This window comes from Condylostylus longicornis, unplaced genomic scaffold (assembly GCF_029603195.1).
Source record: "Condylostylus longicornis isolate FDR11 unplaced genomic scaffold, ASM2960319v2 ptg000252l, whole genome shotgun sequence".
Taxonomy (NCBI): domain Eukaryota; kingdom Metazoa; phylum Arthropoda; class Insecta; order Diptera; family Dolichopodidae; genus Condylostylus; species Condylostylus longicornis.
Genome location: NW_026578217.1, coordinates 149,180 through 168,279, shown reverse-complemented (window position 1 = coordinate 168,279; position 19,100 = coordinate 149,180). Strand labels below are relative to the sequence as shown.

General features: G+C 28.4%; 1 protein-coding gene across 3 annotated transcripts in view; it reads left to right on the top strand.

Annotated features, from left to right (window-relative positions):
• The window catches only part of LOC129616616 (probable G-protein coupled receptor Mth-like 1), a 224,743-nt gene that overhangs the window by 88,101 nt on the left and 117,542 nt on the right, over positions 1–19,100 (top strand). For all 3 annotated transcript variants that reach the window (XM_055532247.1, XM_055532248.1, XM_055532249.1), the window contains exon 3: positions 18,555–18,739. In XM_055532247.1, the coding sequence (XP_055388222.1) occupies positions 18,555–18,739 (185 nt within the window). The remainder of the gene's footprint in view (positions 1–18,554; positions 18,740–19,100) is intronic.

The following is a 19,100-nucleotide window of genomic DNA, read 5'->3' as shown; positions in this document are numbered from 1 at the left end:
AGTAAGGTTGTCAGAACAATTGATTTAATGTCTTTTAATGACATCACTAACTAACCTAAACATTGATTATCGTTTGCCGTTTTACCCAAGAAATTTTCATATATGTAGATGAATTTGAGAATTTAATTTTTTCTAATCACAAAAATTTAAAAAATTTGTTTGTTAATACTAGAAGTTTAAAAAACAAAACAGAAGAAATACTTTACTTACTGGATAATACAAAATATATTTTCCATATTATTGTTTTTACTGAAGCGTAGGTTAACATTGACGAAATAGATACTGTTCATATTTCTAGCTGTGAAAAGGTATTTGCTTGTAGATCTACTAGAAAAGGTTGTGGAGTTGTCATATTTGTAAGTAGGTGAAAATATTAACTTCAGAATAATTGAAACTTTAATTGATAATAAACCCAATAATAAACTCAATATTATGGTTGTTTATACCCCTCCCATACAAAATAAAGGTTTTAATCACAAATTTCTTAACAAACTACATATTAATTTAAGCAAACTTAATCAAAATGATAATACTTTAATTATTGGAGATTTTAATTATAATATATTAGCACAAAAAGATAAATGTAAGATTCAAAAATTCCTATAAATGGTGATGGTATCATTTATCCTAACTTAAATATAAGCCCTTTGTGCCATACCTTGTCGAATACCTATGCTACGTCTAGTAATATAGAAGAGCAGGCTTCTTAATTTTCTAAACTTTTTTCTATAACATTCGTTATTCTATGTACCTGGTCTATTGTAGAATGGTTTCTTCTAAATCCAAACTGATGGTTTGCATCAGGTCCCTATTTTCTATTATTGGCTTCAATCTCCTTAACAGCGGTTTTTCAAAAAGACTAGACAGCATTGGTAACAGCGAATAGGGTCTGTAAGACTTTGTTTCCCTCAAAGATCTGGGCACTATAATTGCTTCTGCCACTTTACAAGCACAAGGAACGTACTCAAAATCTATAGCTGCATTCATGATTTTTATCAAATGTTTCAATGCCTCGTTTGGTAGCTCCCTCCAGACTTCCGCAGTAATAAGATCAAAACCTGGCGATTTTTTATTTTAAGGGATTTTATCTCTTCCACAATCTCTAATTGAGTAAGTGGAGCTATGCGGCTTGCTTTTTTTGCGATAGATTCTACTAAACTCACTTTTGATGTTATTCCGTTTGGTGTGAATATGCTTTCTAAGTGATCAGCAAGTAATTCGGCTTTCTCTATATTGCTTCTCACCCAACTGCCATTTGCTTTTATCAGTAGCGAAGCGTGCTTAATCGGCCTCTTTGTGCTCTTTGCCGCCTGCCATAGGGAATAATTCGTTTCCTTCGTAGCTGACAAGTTCTTTATATAATTTTCATATGTTGCCGATTTAAAATCTTGGATTTTTCTTTTAAGCACCTGGAAAAGTCTGTTTAAAACAATTTTATCATCAGGGTGACGCGAACGTTTTCATCTACGTCTGGCCCTTCTCTTTTCACCTATTAAATCCATTATTTTTTTAGGATAGCTATTTATTCTTTAATAAATTCTTCTAACTCAAGATTTAGTTGTTCTCTTGATTGGATTTTACTATTTAAGTCAATATTTTATATTTTGTATTTAAAGTTCGCCCAAATTGTAGTGCTATTTGTCAAAGCAGGTTCTTCATATTAAAAAGTCAAGAACATCAGGAATCTTGTTAGTGTCAGTGGGCCAATAAGTAAGAGTGCTAGTGGAGTGATAGCAACAACCTAGATCTTGAATAGCTTTTTTAGCTCTCCTCTATGGCCACGTTTGTAAGGAGATTCTTAAAAGACTTTTTCTTAATGCTGCAATCTGGTGGACAGTATACAGCACCAACACTGAAGTCCTGTTTAGTCGATTTAATTTTTATCGAAATAAGCTGAATTTCACTGTTTCTATCTTGAATTCTTCATGATTTTCTATACTTTCCTTTATTAATATTGCACTATATCCTCTCGCCTGACTGTTGGGATGTACCGCACAATCATAAACTTTTATTTCTAGTTACTATACGTATTTCGTTTACGTACATCTTTTCTGAATCTCTTTGGTGTCCCCGTATACACCTCAGTGTGTCTCTTTTCTATTTTTAATAATCTTTTAGAGATCTCATCAATTCTAGGCAACATACTATGCATCATTTGCATAATGTGTGCGTCAGTTCTTTTGCGTCTATGAATATGATACTCCCTTTAACACTTTGCTAGGTGTTGTTATTTTGTTATTTTTGAAACTCTTTGCTCATTAGGTTTAACTGGATTTTGTTTGGATTATTCTCTTTTAATCTTCTTTTTTGCAATTATTTTGCAACCAAACAACCTCGATTACTAACAGGGTGTGCCTCATTGCAGTTCGCACATTTATGTTGAAAATTATCCTTCTTGTTGCACTCTGCCATATGATTAAAAGCACATTTTACACATTTAGCCACCCTTTGGCAAAATTTTTGTGAGTGTTCTCAAATCTCTGGCATCTTTCGCATTGCGGAATGGACTTACTGCTTCTAAGAGCTTCAATTTTTATTCTCATGTTCTGTCAGTATTCTATTTTATAAATTTTGGTTATCTCTTCCAAATGGTCAAAAGATAACATAAAGAACGAACGTTTTTTTGAAATATATTTTCCATTTTCTTTTTTCCTTTTGATTTTATTTGCAACTTCTAGACATTTAAGGCCTTTGCTAATGAGCTCATTTTTTATATCCTCGGGCTCACACGATGCATGGGGATTTCTAGCCATAACTTTAACTGGCCTTACTTTTTTTTTGTCTTAGTAAGTACTACATGTATTTACCTATAGAAAATTCTTTTACATTATCGCGCGTTTTTAAGTCAAATGTTTGTTTGTTTGTATTGAATCTTGTGGTTCAATTTCACTCACCTCTCGCATACCCAATCTTTTGGAACTTATTCACATATGTATTCCCACTGCAGTCGCAAAAAGTACTTGACTGATTTGGAAAATTTTTACACCGTTGTATTTGTGCTGACATTAGAAATATACCGCGATTTTAGAATTACAATTTTCTGACCAAATCTTAAAAAAACTGTGAAAATTGCTCTTTTGCCCTTAATTAATAGAAATTTAAAATTTTTAGCAAAATTTTTAGGTAATTTCCATTTTCTTATCGACTTAATTCGAAAAACGTACTCCCCGATACAAGCTAAAACCAAAAAAAATCAATAACTGCCAAAAAAGCGACACCATTTTATTTTGATGGTGTCGAGAGAAAAACGTTTTTTAAAATCCAGGAATACGTTTTTTTTATTATGTCTGTCGTATTTCTAAGTAACGAATTACTAATATCGATCATATATCGTGGTTTGAATCGTGTATCCAAATGACATGTATAGCAACTGAACACTGTGAGTTCATTGCAAATCCACTGGGGAAGCTTCAAAAAATATGATATTTTAGATAATTAGCAATGCGACAAATTATTAAAATTTTATTATGCTTCAGAAATAGGAATTTTTAACAGAGTCTCCTATAAAAAAGAATTCCTTATTATAACTTAGCGATTAAAACATTTGAATACTAAAAAGTAGAAAATAATATGAACAAAACATGTGTGTATATAAAAATATGGCGAGCTTGTCGTATATGTTTTCATTAATGTCTTTACATTTAACAAGTCCAATTTTTTTTACGAAATATTACGATTTTTTGGCTTCGTTCCTGTTTTTTTCTGTAAATGCCACTGATCGTGTCATATTTCTTATTATTTTTTTTTTACGTAAAAAAGAGTTTAATATTTTAAAAAATCTCAGAATATTGTACACATTTTTTCCCATTTAAATTTTATTGCACGAAAAAGAAAGAAAGGTAGGAGGAAAGAAAAAATGATAAAAAATTTCAAATTCATATTTCAGTATGGTTTCAAATGTTAATGAGGAAGGATGTATGATTTTTCATGCACATTTTGTATTTCCCAATAACGTAGGTTGAGTAGTGTCGGCTAACAAAAATGTTAGTAAAAGTAATATAGGTTGACACATTTCAACAATTTGAATTATCTCATTTCGGTTATTTATACGTTACTTATAAAATTGTTTCAAATAATTTCAGTTAGTTTTTAAGTATTAAAAATAAATATGTATGTACCTGCTTCCAATCAATTTTTTTTTAAATAATTATTTTAGAACTATTTCAAACATGTTATATTTAGTGCTTCAAAAATTTTTTTGTGCTCTTCTTACATATTTTACTAGCAGGTAAACAGGCGCAACCTATTTATAAAATGGCCCTGCCTGTGTATGAATCTTTATAGTAAACGCAAACGGACAAAAATTTACAGATATCAGTACCTACTACTTGTCATTTTACAATCGGAGATTTTGAGTCATTTGCTAAGATAATATTTATTTCAAAAATAAAAATGATATTCGAATCCGGTCATAAAAATATATTATTGTCTTTTCCAAAACCTTTTAAATATTTTTTTATTTAGGTAATATATTAAGTTTTAAAAATTTTTCTCAAAAATAGAGATAAAATTTAGAAGTGTATATAAAATTTGTATTTAACAAACAGTATTTGATTGTATTTTAGATATTATTTTCTAATTCCCTCTTCAAATTTTTTCTTTACTATTTATATCAATATTTAAGAACTATCTTTCATTAATTATATTTTCAACTTGACACCACAGTTACTTCTCATATCTTGAGTTAACTTACCCTATGAGAAAAAAAAGCTGTTCACTTAAAAATAATGAAATGCTTTCAGTAACATATAAAACGTTGAAGGCGAAGGATGTGCTTGTTGTCTTTCCGCTGTTTCAAGAATTTAAAAATAATTATAAATGAAAATATTAATATATTTCTTGATTTTTCAAATATACATATTTTCGAAATTTTACCTGATTTATAATAAGTGTAAATTTATTTTAATATTTCTTTTCAAAAAATATCAACTTCGATTTAAAGAAACCCATATAAAATAAAGTTGTGCTTTCAAGTTTTTCAATGCTAAGGCATTGGGACTTGTTAGATATAAAGACATTAGTTTTCATAAAAAAAAGTGAGGCTAAGGGAAAAAGTTTTTGACAAGTAAAAATAAAGAAAACTTATAAATTTAAATTCATAAACATAAAAGATTGAAGTGCTAAAAATTACATGAATTATTTAAAGTGAAGTAAATATATTAAAGTAATAACGATAGATTACATAGTAAAAAAATATTACTCGTAAATGAAGTTACAAAGCAAACTAAAAACTCTATATTCTGTAATAAATTTCCAAATCTTGAGAACAATCTGGGTAGTATATTGGTGGTCATTATTTTTTTCTCTTTCAATTGCAAAAAAACGGTTTTCAAATTCTTCAACACGACGGTTTATGAAAAAAATCTAATATCTTAATCTAAAAATATTTATTTGCACAATTTGGAAAATAAAAAATTTTATTGAGTGCAACGCACAACCAATATTTTCCTTTCATTTTTATATTATGGTAAATTTGTTTTGACTTATAAATGCAAAGAAAACAACCCGTTTTTCTAGTTTCGTACATTTTTTTATTTTTTCACTTTTTTATTTGTTTTTCCCACAGAAAACTGTGGGAAAAATTCAAAATAAATTACTTTCTCGACACTCTGCTATCTTAGGTGGTTTTAATACAAACCTGCTAAAAAATGATTTATGGAGGTTGAGCATTATACCAATACTTTGTTTAGTAATGGATATGCAATTTATAACAAATTGACTCCGAAATACCTTACGAGGGTTGGTTCGAATACATTAATTGACCACCTTATATCTGATATTGTCCAACCCATGTACAATTTTCATATTTTGGATGCACCTCTTTCAGATCACCAGTTATTTTTTTTAAGTGTAAATATTAAACTTATTTTTGAGGGAGCGAAATTGTATAAAACCGTTTCAATATATGATAACTTCGAAGACCAAGATATTTGGGATGCTCTTAGTTTGGAAGGCAATTTCGACAATTTTGTAGAAAGGGTGATGCAGTTAATTGAAATTGACACAAAAACTATAAAAATGAAAGGAAATGGTAAAAAGGTGAATGGATGACAGAGAAAATTTTAGAAAAAATAAATATACGCGACTCATATTTTAAATATAAAATGAAGTACATAAATGATCCGCTTGTGGAAAACCCATACAGACAATCCAAAAAAGAAGTTAAGGAGTTGATCATCAAATCGAAGAAAGAGTTTTACTCTTACAAACTTGCTAATAATTTAATAATAAAGCGCTTTGAAATATTTATAAAACAATAATGTTCAATAACAATACAAATTGTAATTCTTCCAATGACATAAAAACTCTGCAATCATTACATTTCGGAAAGGAGTGGTATATTTGAAGGCATAAAGTTAATATATCTAATGATCCAATTGATGAGAATTACATGAATAATTTTACTCCAAAATATTTTTTCGCATTTTCATTTAAGTCCTACTAATAATAATGAGGTAAAAAAAGTTATAGAATCGCTTTACATTCTATAATTTAACTTAAATAGAAGAATTTTTATTCTTGAAATAGAAGATCTGTGAACTCAGCTGCAGCTACTGGGTACGATAAAATTTGTACAAAATTTATCAAACGATTTTCTGATCGACTTAGTACTCGTACTATTTTAGTTAAATTTATCAACATATCTTTCGAAACATTAATTTTTCCTCAACCATTAAAAAAGGCGTTAGCGACAACAATTTTTAAAAGTGAAAATAAAACTGTGTGTTCCAATTATCAGCCGATTTCTGTGTTACCTGCATTTTCAAAAATCTTTGAAACAATAGTGCTAAAATAAATATACTTAAAAAATAACGACATACTCAATGAAAAGCAATATGGTTTTGAAACCAATTCTAATACGACTGCTGCATGCTTGAGCTTGAACCATTTTATTTCAAAAAATTCAGATGACGGTAAAAAAGTTGCATGTATTTTTATTGATCTGCAGAAGGCGTTCGACTGTTCACAATCAATCAGGTGCAGTATTTCAAATCATATCTATCCAGTCGTCAGCAAGCGGTTCGTGTAGGTAATAAATGTGGTACTTTCAAAACCATTAAAAGGGGAGTTCCGCGGGGTTCTATACTGGGACCTGATTTATTTAAACTTTATACTTATTAATGATATTGCAAATCTAAATATCAGGGGGTCAATGCAACTCTATGCAGATGATGCCGTTTAAAAATTTGCAGAAAGTGATGAGTAACAATTAAAATTATTAGAGGATGATAAGATGGCGATTGTAGTAAAAGTTAAAAATTGTGGCTCCTGCTCAAAATATATAAAAAAAATGAAAAAAATATTCTACGTCATGTATAAATTTGGGTGTTGAAGATCACAAGAAATTGATGAAAGATGATGGGATGTAACGGTTTTGTAAGGATGTAAAATTCATCGTCGTTCAACCTTGACAATGAACAATCACCTTGAAACTCCTCAAACACCTAGTGAAATAAGTAGCAGAGATACAAATATTTTCGAGAATATGTCTCTAGATAAGAAAATTAACAAAATTTTTGAAAAATTAGAATACCACGATACGTGTTTCATTGATTTGACTAATAATCTAAATAAAATTCACATCATTGTAGATGAATTGATCGAAGAAAATAAGAATTTGCGTAACGAAAATATGGTACTATTGGAAAAAATAAACAAAAATATTTCGAGTATTGAAGAACTTAAGCAAGATAAATTTAAAAATACAATTGAAATCTGTGGTATACCAAATAATATAGCAGACAAAATGGAGGTAAGCAAAAATGTTTTTAAATTGCTGAATATAGATGTTAGTGAGGGAGAAATGTATAATATATCCCTGGAAAATAAATATAATAATAATTCAAAACTGCCAAATCTATCATAATTGATTTTAAAAATTCTGACATAAAATCGAAAATAATGTTAGCAAAGAAAAACAAACAAATTAAACTTTCCTTTTAATTGTCGATCTTCCATCTAATACAACAGATTCATACATTTTTATAAATGATAAACTTACAAAACATTTTAATAATTTTATAAAAAAGCTAGAGATATTAAAAGAGAAAAGAAAGTTATATATGCTTGGGTAAGGGATGGCAAGCTTTTTGTGAGGAAAGGGGACAACAGTAAGGTTGTCAGAACAATTGATTTAATGTCTTTTAATGACGTCACTAACTAACCTAAACATTGATTATCGTTTGCCGTTTTACCCAAGAAATTTTCATATATGTAGATGAATTTGAGAATTTAATTTTTTCTAATCACAAAAATTTAAAAAATTTGTTTGTTAATACTAGAAGTTTAAAAAACAAAACAGAAGAAATACTTTACTTACTGGATAATACAAAATATATTTTCCATATTATTGTTTTTACTGAAGCGTAGGTTAACATTGACGAAATAGATACTGTTCATATTTCTAGCTGTGAAAAGGTATTTGCTTGTAGATCTACTAGAAAAGGTTGTGGAGTTGTCATATTTGTAAGTAGGTGAAAATATTAACTTCAGAATAATTGAAACTTTAATTGATAATAAACCCAATAATAAACTCAATATTATGGTTGTTTATACCCCTCCCATACAAAATAAAGGTTTTAATCACAAATTTCTTAACAAACTACATATTAATTTAAGCAAACTTAATCAAAATGATAATACTTTAATTATTGGAGATTTTAATTATAATATATTAGCACAAAAAGATAAATGCGTTGAAGAATATAAGAATGTCATATACACTAATGCATAAATAGTAAACAAATAAACAAAAATAATATAATAACACATGAGAAAATTAATTACAACAAACTCAGAGAAATATTAGGAAAATCTAAATTTTTGGATTTGGAATATAATTTAACATCTGATGAAAAATATAATATTCTAGTTGATAATATAAAAACTGGATTGAATAATTCAGTTAAAAAGGTGTATATTAAAAATAGCGTTAAATTTTCTAAAGAATCGATCGATAATGAAGTTATTGATTTAATTAAGATTAAAAATTACTGGTATCGGAAATAAAAGAAGTAGTTATGAACAAGAATAGTAGATCAGCTAATAAATTTATTAATGAAAGTATGACAGATTCTGGTAAAATTGCCAAATTGAATAACTTTAATCAATATTATTGCACAATAGGAGAGACTCTAACTAATAAAATAATAAACACATTTTTTTCAATAGTAAAAGCTATACGTGACCTTATTCAAATGTTATAAATTGTATAAACAACCTAAAAAATTCAAATTTAACTGGCTACGGTAATATAAACACCAGAACAATTAAAACATTTGAGAATGAATTAGTACCCTATTTAAGATCTTTAATAAACTCTTCGCTGGAAACTTCAACATTTCCACAAAACCTTAAGACCAGTAAAATTGTGCCTATTTTTAAAAATGGAGATGTTAACAACGTGAGCAATTTCAGACCATTAGCAATATCATACATATTTAGCAAAATCATTGAAACACTTGTTTTGAACTTTTGCTAATACGTTTCTGTTAAAATCAAACTCATTCGTGTTTTATCACATATTTAAATAGAAATCTGTTGAAATTAACTGTTTTTTATTTAATGTTTTCGTTGTTCTTATTCTCAATGATTTTAAAGCTAACTAAAAATTTTGTAATAAATTTCGGGAACAATCTTGGTAGTGTTGGTGATCATTATTCTTTTCGCTTTCAATTGTAAAAAAAACAGTTTTCACATTCTTCAACACGACAGTATATAGGCAAGTTTACGAAATGAACCTAATATCTTAATCTAAAAATATTTTTTTGCACAATTATTCGGAAATAAAAAAATTTATTGAGTGCAACGTACAACCAATATTTTCCTTCATTTTTATATTATGGTAAATTTTTTTGACTTATGAAAGCAAAGAAAACAAAACGCTCTTCCAATTATATAAATTTTTACCGACCGTATTGTGTAAACAATAGGTAGGTTATGTGATGGCAACAAATTTTGCATATCGAGTTTTCGGTGGGAACGTACTTCTCCATAGTGGGGAAGTGTAAATAAACTATTTTTAGCAACCTGTCGGTCTGTCGGTCTGTCGGTCTGTCGGTCTGTCCGTCTGTCGGTCTGTGTGTGCACGCGTGTATCTGAAGTTCGGCTGAACCGATTTTGGTGAAATTTTATATGTAAGTTTGTTTCCACCATGGCACGGATCGATCAACTTTTGGTATGTATTAGGCCTCGGGAACTGCACATTTTAGCGGGCCTGTTTTACATTTTTGAACATTTTGAAGAAAGTATTCAACCGATTTACTTGAAATTTTATATATAAGCTCAGCTCGACCGTCCGCAAAAATTCGTATGTTTTGGAAGAAATCAGGCATCGGCAACTAGACGTTTACTACGGGCCAAATATACATTTTTGTGTATATAAAGAGAAATAATCAACCGATTTCATTGAAATTTAATATATGAATTCCCCGTATTAAAACAATGAACATATAAATTTTTTGGAAATATCAGGGCTCGAAAACTGATCTGCGGGCCGATTTTACATTTTTCACCATATCTACGGAACTAATTGATAGAATTTCTTGAAATTTGATATTTGAGTTCTGGTTGTTAACGAAACTAACTGGCGAGCATTTCAGGGAAATCGGGTAGCACAAAGCGAAACTCTACTAAGTGCCAATTTACATTTTTCTAAGTATGTTAACTATAAGCTTACTAAAGTCCTAAAAATTGGAAAGAAGTATTTAACAGACATTTTTATAATATTCTGTAACACTTTCATTTAACTGGACAATACACAATGCGGTCGGTTATGTGCTGACCACATCAGATTTTTTTTATTTTTTGCCACGTTTTTATTAGTTTTTCTAGCCGAAAATTCGGTTTTTATTCAAAATAAATTAAATTTTCGAAAAATTATACGAAACCATTATTTTTAGAAAACAAAGATATATTTTTGTTAAAATTTTTAGAAATTTTCTAGCGAAACATAAATATTTTATGACTATGACCATTGCTAATAATCGAATTTTAAATATTCCCCAGCAACCACAATTAAAACAGAAATATTGAAAAAATTGTAGTGCTTGTGTAGAGATATTTTTTTTCAATTCAAATTTTTTTTAAATTTCTCAATTTGAATTATTTTGTTTATACATTTCATATAAAATTTCATACAAAAAATTTCCTGGAAGTAAAATATCATTACGGTTTGGTTAAGGCTGGGAACCACTTTTTATGCTACAGCATATAAATCATATCCTATGCGTGGTGTAATATGTCCATGGAATAAACAAAAACGTTTTGTAAATCATGCTTTACCTGAACGAACCTTTTGTTGAAGGGTTTAGGGTTCAAATCCTGGTCAGGTCACTATAAAATTTATATTCAATATTATAACTTAATATTCAATACTAATAAAATAAAAAAAAATTAGTGTACAAAACGTACCTAGATAAAACTCTATGACACAATGAAACTGGGGTATGCTATCTATGATATCATACAATAACCCTATGCTCCTTCTAGGAGTGAAGTAGGAAAAAAGCAAGTAAAACTGTTTCAGTCGTAGTCCCGGTGGCCGAGTTGTAACACACTCAGGTGTAGAAAGGTAACAACACGTCGGGCGCAGGTTCAAATCCTGCGGGGTGTGCGTTCATAATAAAGATGGGAAAAAACACCTGAATTGAGGTATACCTGGATAACCTACACCTGAATAAGGTGAGAATTTTCCATTTTCCACAGCGCTCCCAATATAACAACCTAATACTTAATATCGGTATACCTAAAAATAGAATAATATCGTTAGTATTAAATACTAGCAAATTCGAAGAACTCGAAGATATGGAGCTAAACATTAGAGAAGATACTACTATCGACAGGGGGGCACTAGCCATCAGAGAAATAGTAGAGGCAATTAGAAAGCTGAAGCCCAATAAAACAGAATGGTTCCATGGTATTCCAACATGTTTTAACAAGAAAATAATAAAGCTAAAAGATAATAATATGCATATCTGTTAGCAAATGTTAATATTTTAAAAGCAAGACAAAGAAATTACTTAAGTATTAAATCAAAGTCTAATTAGCACTTTTCCAAAAAAATTTTTGAAAAAAAGTGCTTATTAGTTTCACTCTGTCCGTCCGTCCGTCCGTCCGTCCGTCCGTCCGTCCGTCCGTCCGTCCGTCCGTCCGTCCGTCCGTCCGCCCGTCCGTCCGTCCGACCGTCCGTCCGATCGTCCGTCCGTCCGATCGTCCGTCCGTCCGTCCGTCCGTCTGTCCGTGTGTCTGTTTACAAAACTTCTACACCCTTGAAGATAGAAAGCTGAAATTTTGTACGTACATAGATCTTTACTAGAAACTTATTTTCGTAGAACAAAATTTTTATCTATCTTCCCCCCTTCAAAAGTTATACCCCCTGAAACCCTAAAAATGCCATTCTTTAACTATTTAGTGCAATTAAACCATAAGGATTTTTCAAATTTTGCAAACGCAGAAAGGCAGTGGCTTGCTTCCCCTAGCGGGGTATACTAAAGGTTAACTTTAGAAAAACAAAATGGCCGCTCAAATTTACCGTTATCTAAAGTCCGTTTTTTCCAAATTTTTGATGTCGTTTATTTTCTAGACCCCAACCTGTAAAAGCTTGAAATTTTATGGGCTTTTACACATTAACAAATAGTTCATTTCGTTGGAAGAAAATTTTTTTCCATCTCCTTCCCCTCTCAAGTTATTGCCTTTTGAAATTTGTAAAATTTGAATTTTTGACACCTTATATTTCCGAAACCGCAAGGTTTTTCAAAATTCTATAAACACAAAAAGCTAACGGTAAATTCCATGACATTAAAAAATATAATTTTTTTTCTTAACTCACATAAATAAACCTTAAAATCGAGCATTATGGTAACCCCTCTTTATATTAGTTTTTGCTTTATTTCAAAGACTGCATGTATACATCATCCTAAATATATGCAATCCTAGAAAGAGTTTTGTATATGAATGAAAATAATTTTTAGAATCTGTGATAGGTATACATAGACTGTATTTAAAAGCAGAATTTTCACTTGCTGAAGGGAAAAGTGCTGCAATACAAACCATTGGTTTGACCCAACTTTATTTTAACTCTAAAATCACTTATAATCCGTGATTGTTCTGACTGAACAATTACTACTGATATTACTAAAATAAAGTACATAATTCGCGTGTATCTCAAGTTCGGCTTTAACGATTTTTGTGTAATTTTATGTGTGAATTTATTTTAGCTATGTCACGGGTAGATCAACTTTTGTGATGTGTTAGGCCTCGGGAACTGGATTATTGCAAGGATTATTTTACATTTTTGCTTGCGGATTTCATATCTGCGGAACTATTGACATTTCCTTTAAATTTAATATTTGAGTTCAGGCAAAATGCGAAACTGCACTAAGAGCCAAATTTACATATTTCTAAATATGCTAATTAAAAGCCCTAAACTAGACAATACCCATTGAGGTCGATTTTTGTATATTGATGATTTTTGTATATTGGGAATAAATAATTATCGTTTATATTGAGTGAAGATTATATTTACTTTGGTACTGAGTTTAAAGGAGTCGTCTCCGGTAGGGACTGAGTTGAATTAGCTATGTCCATTGGTATGTTCGATTGCACGATAACTGAAAAATGAATAACACAATTGACACCAAACTTTCTTTGTAATTGGGCCAATTCGGACAATGGGTTCGGGTAGCTGCCATACACTGAAAAAACAACCCATTGTTAAATTGACAAAACTAAATTTGTAAGGCTTTTGTTAAATATTTTTGTCAATAAGACGAAAATTTGTCAATCCAACCTAGATGGCATTATCAATTTGAATAAATATTTATCAAAATGACAAAATTATATTGTTCATCAAAGAACTTAATGTCGTACAAAGCGACTTTGTCTAATTGACAATATAATTTCTTTAAAGTGACAATTTTTTTTTAGTTTCAACAATGTTTTTGTCAATTTAAAAAAAGCTTCAATTTACAAATTTACTGCCCTGTTTTTGTTATTGCGACAAAAAATTTTTGTCAAATTACTAGTACATTTTTAGAGCTACATGCTCTTAAAAAATATATTTTGTCCATTTTACAAGATTCTTTGTAAAAATTTTTCAATTTCGATAATTCGCCGTTATTTTCAATGTAATTTTGTTGAGCTGAAAAAAATATTTGTCTCTTTTACAAAAATATAAAAATAAGAAAAAAAAGCAACACAATATGTTTTGTCTATTCTTCTTTTTTGAATTTGTTAATTTGTTTTAAAACACAAAATAGAAAAAACAAAACCAAACTTGTTTTTTCTATTCTTTTTCTTTTCTAAAACTTTTTGATTTAATATATACATAAGTTCATACATACATAATTTTTGCAATATATGTAAGTTCGTCAAAAATTTATTGGCGTCATCTATAAAAAGTAATTCATGTCGAAGAATTTGTTTTTTAAGGGACCGTTATTTTCGATATAATAGGTTTAAGCGAGAAAATCATTGTCAATATGGCAAATTGTTTATTATAAAGTCTTGGAAACAAATAATATCACTTATCGTTTGGTTTTTGAAGTGTACGCTCATAATATTTGAAAAGTAAAGTTTGCAATAATTTGGTATTAATTATCAAAGTGAAATTTAAAGGTGAAAATATTAAAAGTAAAAAATTATACTAAAGTTAAGCTATAAAAAATTTAAAAAAATTGTTTATCAATAGCGTTATGGTATTATTAAATATAATCAGAATCTGAATATTTGGAATTACGAAAAAAAAGTAATAATTTTATTGATAAAAAATGATTTGTTATACACATATGCCGTAGTGAACTATTCTCAATAAAGTCTTTAATAGCTAATAAATTAATAAGCGGAAGACTAATGATAAGAAGTAAAGAAAAGTTTTAAGTTGTATTTACTAAATTCTATTCAATTCAGGTAGTATATTTTGAAATAAGATGGAATCTCATAAAATACTTACACAAGCAATAGAACCTGATCAAAATAATATCTCAAATAATACAAATCAAATAACCATATCCGGCAATTCATATATAACTTTGGAAGGAGTACCGTCGTCATCACACAATATGGAAGTCGAATCAAGTACATTGCCAAAAGAAGATTTTGAAGTCTTAAATCTATTAAAATTGTGAGGTGTAGAAATATTATACTCCAAATACTTAGGTAAAAAGATTTTTGTTTGTTCTAACAATTAAATAATTTTTTTAATTTGTTTTCAGATAAAGGAATTAATTTGGATGTTTTAAAAATAATGTCTTCAACATATACAGAAATTTTTACTCGTAGGTATATAAATATACTGGGGTATATAAATTACGTACACGTGTGGAATTGGAAAATAACTTGCGAAATTGGCAAGAAGAAAACGGGAACGAATTTATTTTTTAAAATACTTTTAAAAAATTTTTTAAATTTTTCTGTGAGGTTGATATAACTTACTCAAGTAATATTCAACTCAGAAAAAACTATGTGTACAAAAAAAGTAATAGAAGTTGATATCGAAGAAATATTAGAAAATACAACATATAGGACAATCTCTACTAGATAATTCAAAGAGATGTAAAAATGACTGTGCAATTAGTTGAAGGTATTGCAGACCAAATTGTTAAATTGTTTCCTATGGAACTAAAAGTAAGAAATAGAAAATTTTAATATTGGAAAACTATTGTAATACATTTAATTCTTTTATGATTCTTCTGTTAGGAAATATATTTCTTACGATGTACAGGAAAAGCTCCTATGGGAAAAATTTATTTCAAACTTGTAAGTTTGAAGCAAAATCATCAAGCGATTCAGCCAATTATATTAGTTGCTGGTAATATTTTTGACCCTGATGATATTATTGTATATTTTGAGGAAATTAAATTTAAATTCACTAACATTTTACATGCTGTTGAAATTACAAGTACAAATACTTAAATCTTATGTAATATTTTGTAAAGTTTCATAAATAACTTTTATATTATAAGAATTAATAAGTACAAATATAAAATAAATGATAAATTAAAAATGACAAAAATTTTGTTTATTTGAAAAATTATTTTTAGTTGATTGAACAATATTAATTAGTTTAGACGACAAGAGTATTTTGCTAAATTGACAACAAAAATTGTCAGATTGAAAATTAATTTAGTCATATTAACATGTAGACGTTTTTAATTGGACTAAAATATTTTTTCTATTTAACAATACTAACTGTCAAGTTGACTGCAATCATTGTCAAAATGAAAATTTAACTTTGTCATCTCAACAAAATACCCTTTTTCAATAAGAATAAATTTTTTTTTCACTTTGACAAATCCGATTGTCAAACTGACTAAAGTATTAAAGCTTTTGTAAAATTTTGTCAATTTTACACAAAGTTTTTGTTGACCGTATAGTGACAAAAAATTTGTCGAATCAAATGCTTTTTTTGTCAATCTTACTAAGACTTTTTTTTCAGTGATACAACTGAAAAAAAAGGTTTTTTTTTATAAATTTTAAAAACTAACAAAGATATTAATATCAAAATTTGCAAAGATGTATCCAATTACACTTTACACATGTCCTGAATTTTAATGGAACTATTCAACTGGTTCGGGTAGCTGCTATACAAATCCAAAAGCTAATTTTAAATATTTGGAAAAATAATAAAGTCAGATTTATGAAACTTGGCAGTTATGTGTCCAATCATAGTTCACATATATCCTTGAAGTTTTGGTGGAATGGCTTGACGAGTTCGGACAGTTGCCATGGAACTCCAAGAGCTAGTGAATTAAACACATGCGCAAGAAAAAAAAAAGTGTTCGTTTTTACTATGCCGAGGCAGATTTTTTCAAAATTATAGTTTCAAATAGAATATTGCAGCAAAAACGAATTTCAGAATTACTAAACCCGATAACTTTTTTAATTGTTGAGCCGAGAGTTTACCAAGAAAATCTGCTAAGTGCATCTTTCAATTTTCAAGTTAAGCGACAGGAGTAGTGTCACATATTTATTATCTAACCGAGATTAAATTGAAAGTATAAAAAATCTGTTTATAGAATCTTGACAAATTGTTTCAAAATAATAAAAAAAATTACAAATAGATCAACAAGTAATAGATCAAGGAACAATTTTAACAAAAAATACTTAAAATGAAAAATAGTTAAATGAATGTAATAGTTTGACATATTCATCAAATAAAAACTATATAGTTTTATTTAATAATTGTACCATTGTAATATCAAGTTTCCAAATAAGAATAGAGAATTCAAACATAACATCATCACCCAAATTATTTTCATATAAAAAGTCTAACTAATAGTTTTATAATATAAATTTTAAATTAAAACAAATAGAGAATAATAAAGAAATTGAGGAATTATATTACAAGAGAAATATTAACGATCATTTTACTTATATTAATTTAATTTTTATCGTTGCGTCCTAATATATTTCCAAATGAAAACAAGAAAGGTTATAAAACCATTTTTTATAAATTATGTTGATCTGAAAGAAATTAAAGAAGTTGTTCACGAGAATAAGAATGTTAACAATGGGGGAGTTTATATCCAAGTTATCGAACCCTCGAAGAAATCATAGAGTCAAATTCCAAGATTTCTATTAACTCTAATTTAACTCTCTAAAACTAATTTTATTTTTTTCCAATGAATTAAAACTCAAAATGTTAATAATTATATTTTTATTTTTTCGCCTAATTTTACTTTAAGATTATTTCACACGGTTCTGACAAAACATTGTAAAATAATATTTTTTTTTTATAATTGCTTTTTTTGAATCTCAGATTTTAATAATGAAAACTAAATAAACATATTTTTTCCTTGTAAATCAATTTTTGTTTTAAGTGCAAAAGACTGATTTCGAAACGTCTTATAAACAAGTACATGATATTAGAACCTTTTTGGTTCTAGTAATAAAATTAATAATTATTTTTTAAAAATAAGTTTTCTTTAGTTGTAGGACTAGCCATAAGCCAATAAAAATCTTAGTAAAAAGAATTAAAATAATTATATAATATTCTTTTTTGTGTAAATTTTTCTTTTGACAAGTAAAAGTTGTAAAATTCAAATTTTGTTTCGTTAAAATTATTAACGAATACAATAATAACAAAAGTGATATAAACAGTTAACTTAAAAAACAAAATTAAACTAGCATGCGCAACCAGACAAACCTTCTGAAAATAGCATGCGCAACCAGACATTTTTCTGAAAATATATTATTTATGATTTCCTACTATAGAGTTTCTTACCATGTGTTTAACCGAAGACCCGATATTAATTCAAAAATTGGCATCATTTTTTTGATAAATTTTTTTGGGGGCGGGGTGAAGGATGGACTTTTCAAACTTTTTTTTATGTTTAAACTCTGGACAAAATCAGCAATACTTGTTTTGAATTGTGTCTGTCTAGCTACCAAACTACAGACCTGCTTTTACAAATGGTTTTGCAACAAATTATTTACTATTTCGTTATATTGATGTGTTATGGTTACAATTGTATTCTATTTGTTACACTAGCATTGTCCAAAAAGTTTTTTTCTAAATTTTTCCAAATTAATGATTCCAATTTAAATTATTTTAGAGATTTTCGTCCAACAACATTGGAAAGGAATCAAGAAAAGTTGCGATTGATTATTTATAGTATTTATGCGTGGGGTGGATCTGTCACGATTGCTGGTGTGGCAGCTATTTTAGATCAACTTCCTGACGATCCCAACTATAATTTTCTTCGACCACGATTTGGTGAACATCACTGTTGGTTCTATGGTAAGTTACAATTCTAAAATAAAAGTTAAAATAAAATTTATCACATAAAATGCAAATTGAAAAAATTCGTAATGACATAAATTATGTTGGAAGAATTTAGATTTTTAAGATTCATGTAAAAATACCAATATTTGTACTCTTCACAAATATTGGAAATTTAATTTTTTGTGCTTTTGACGTTTACCTTATTTTGATCTAAAAATGGAAAAAAATGCAAAGGTGAAGTTAGAACTTTTTCAAAAGTTAATAGTAGAGCGGAGTACTTAAGAAATATTTTCATGGTTTCAATTAAATTACTCTTCTCTTTTACCTTCTCGTATTTGATTATATTACCAATGTTATTTTTATGTACCCTTCTTAC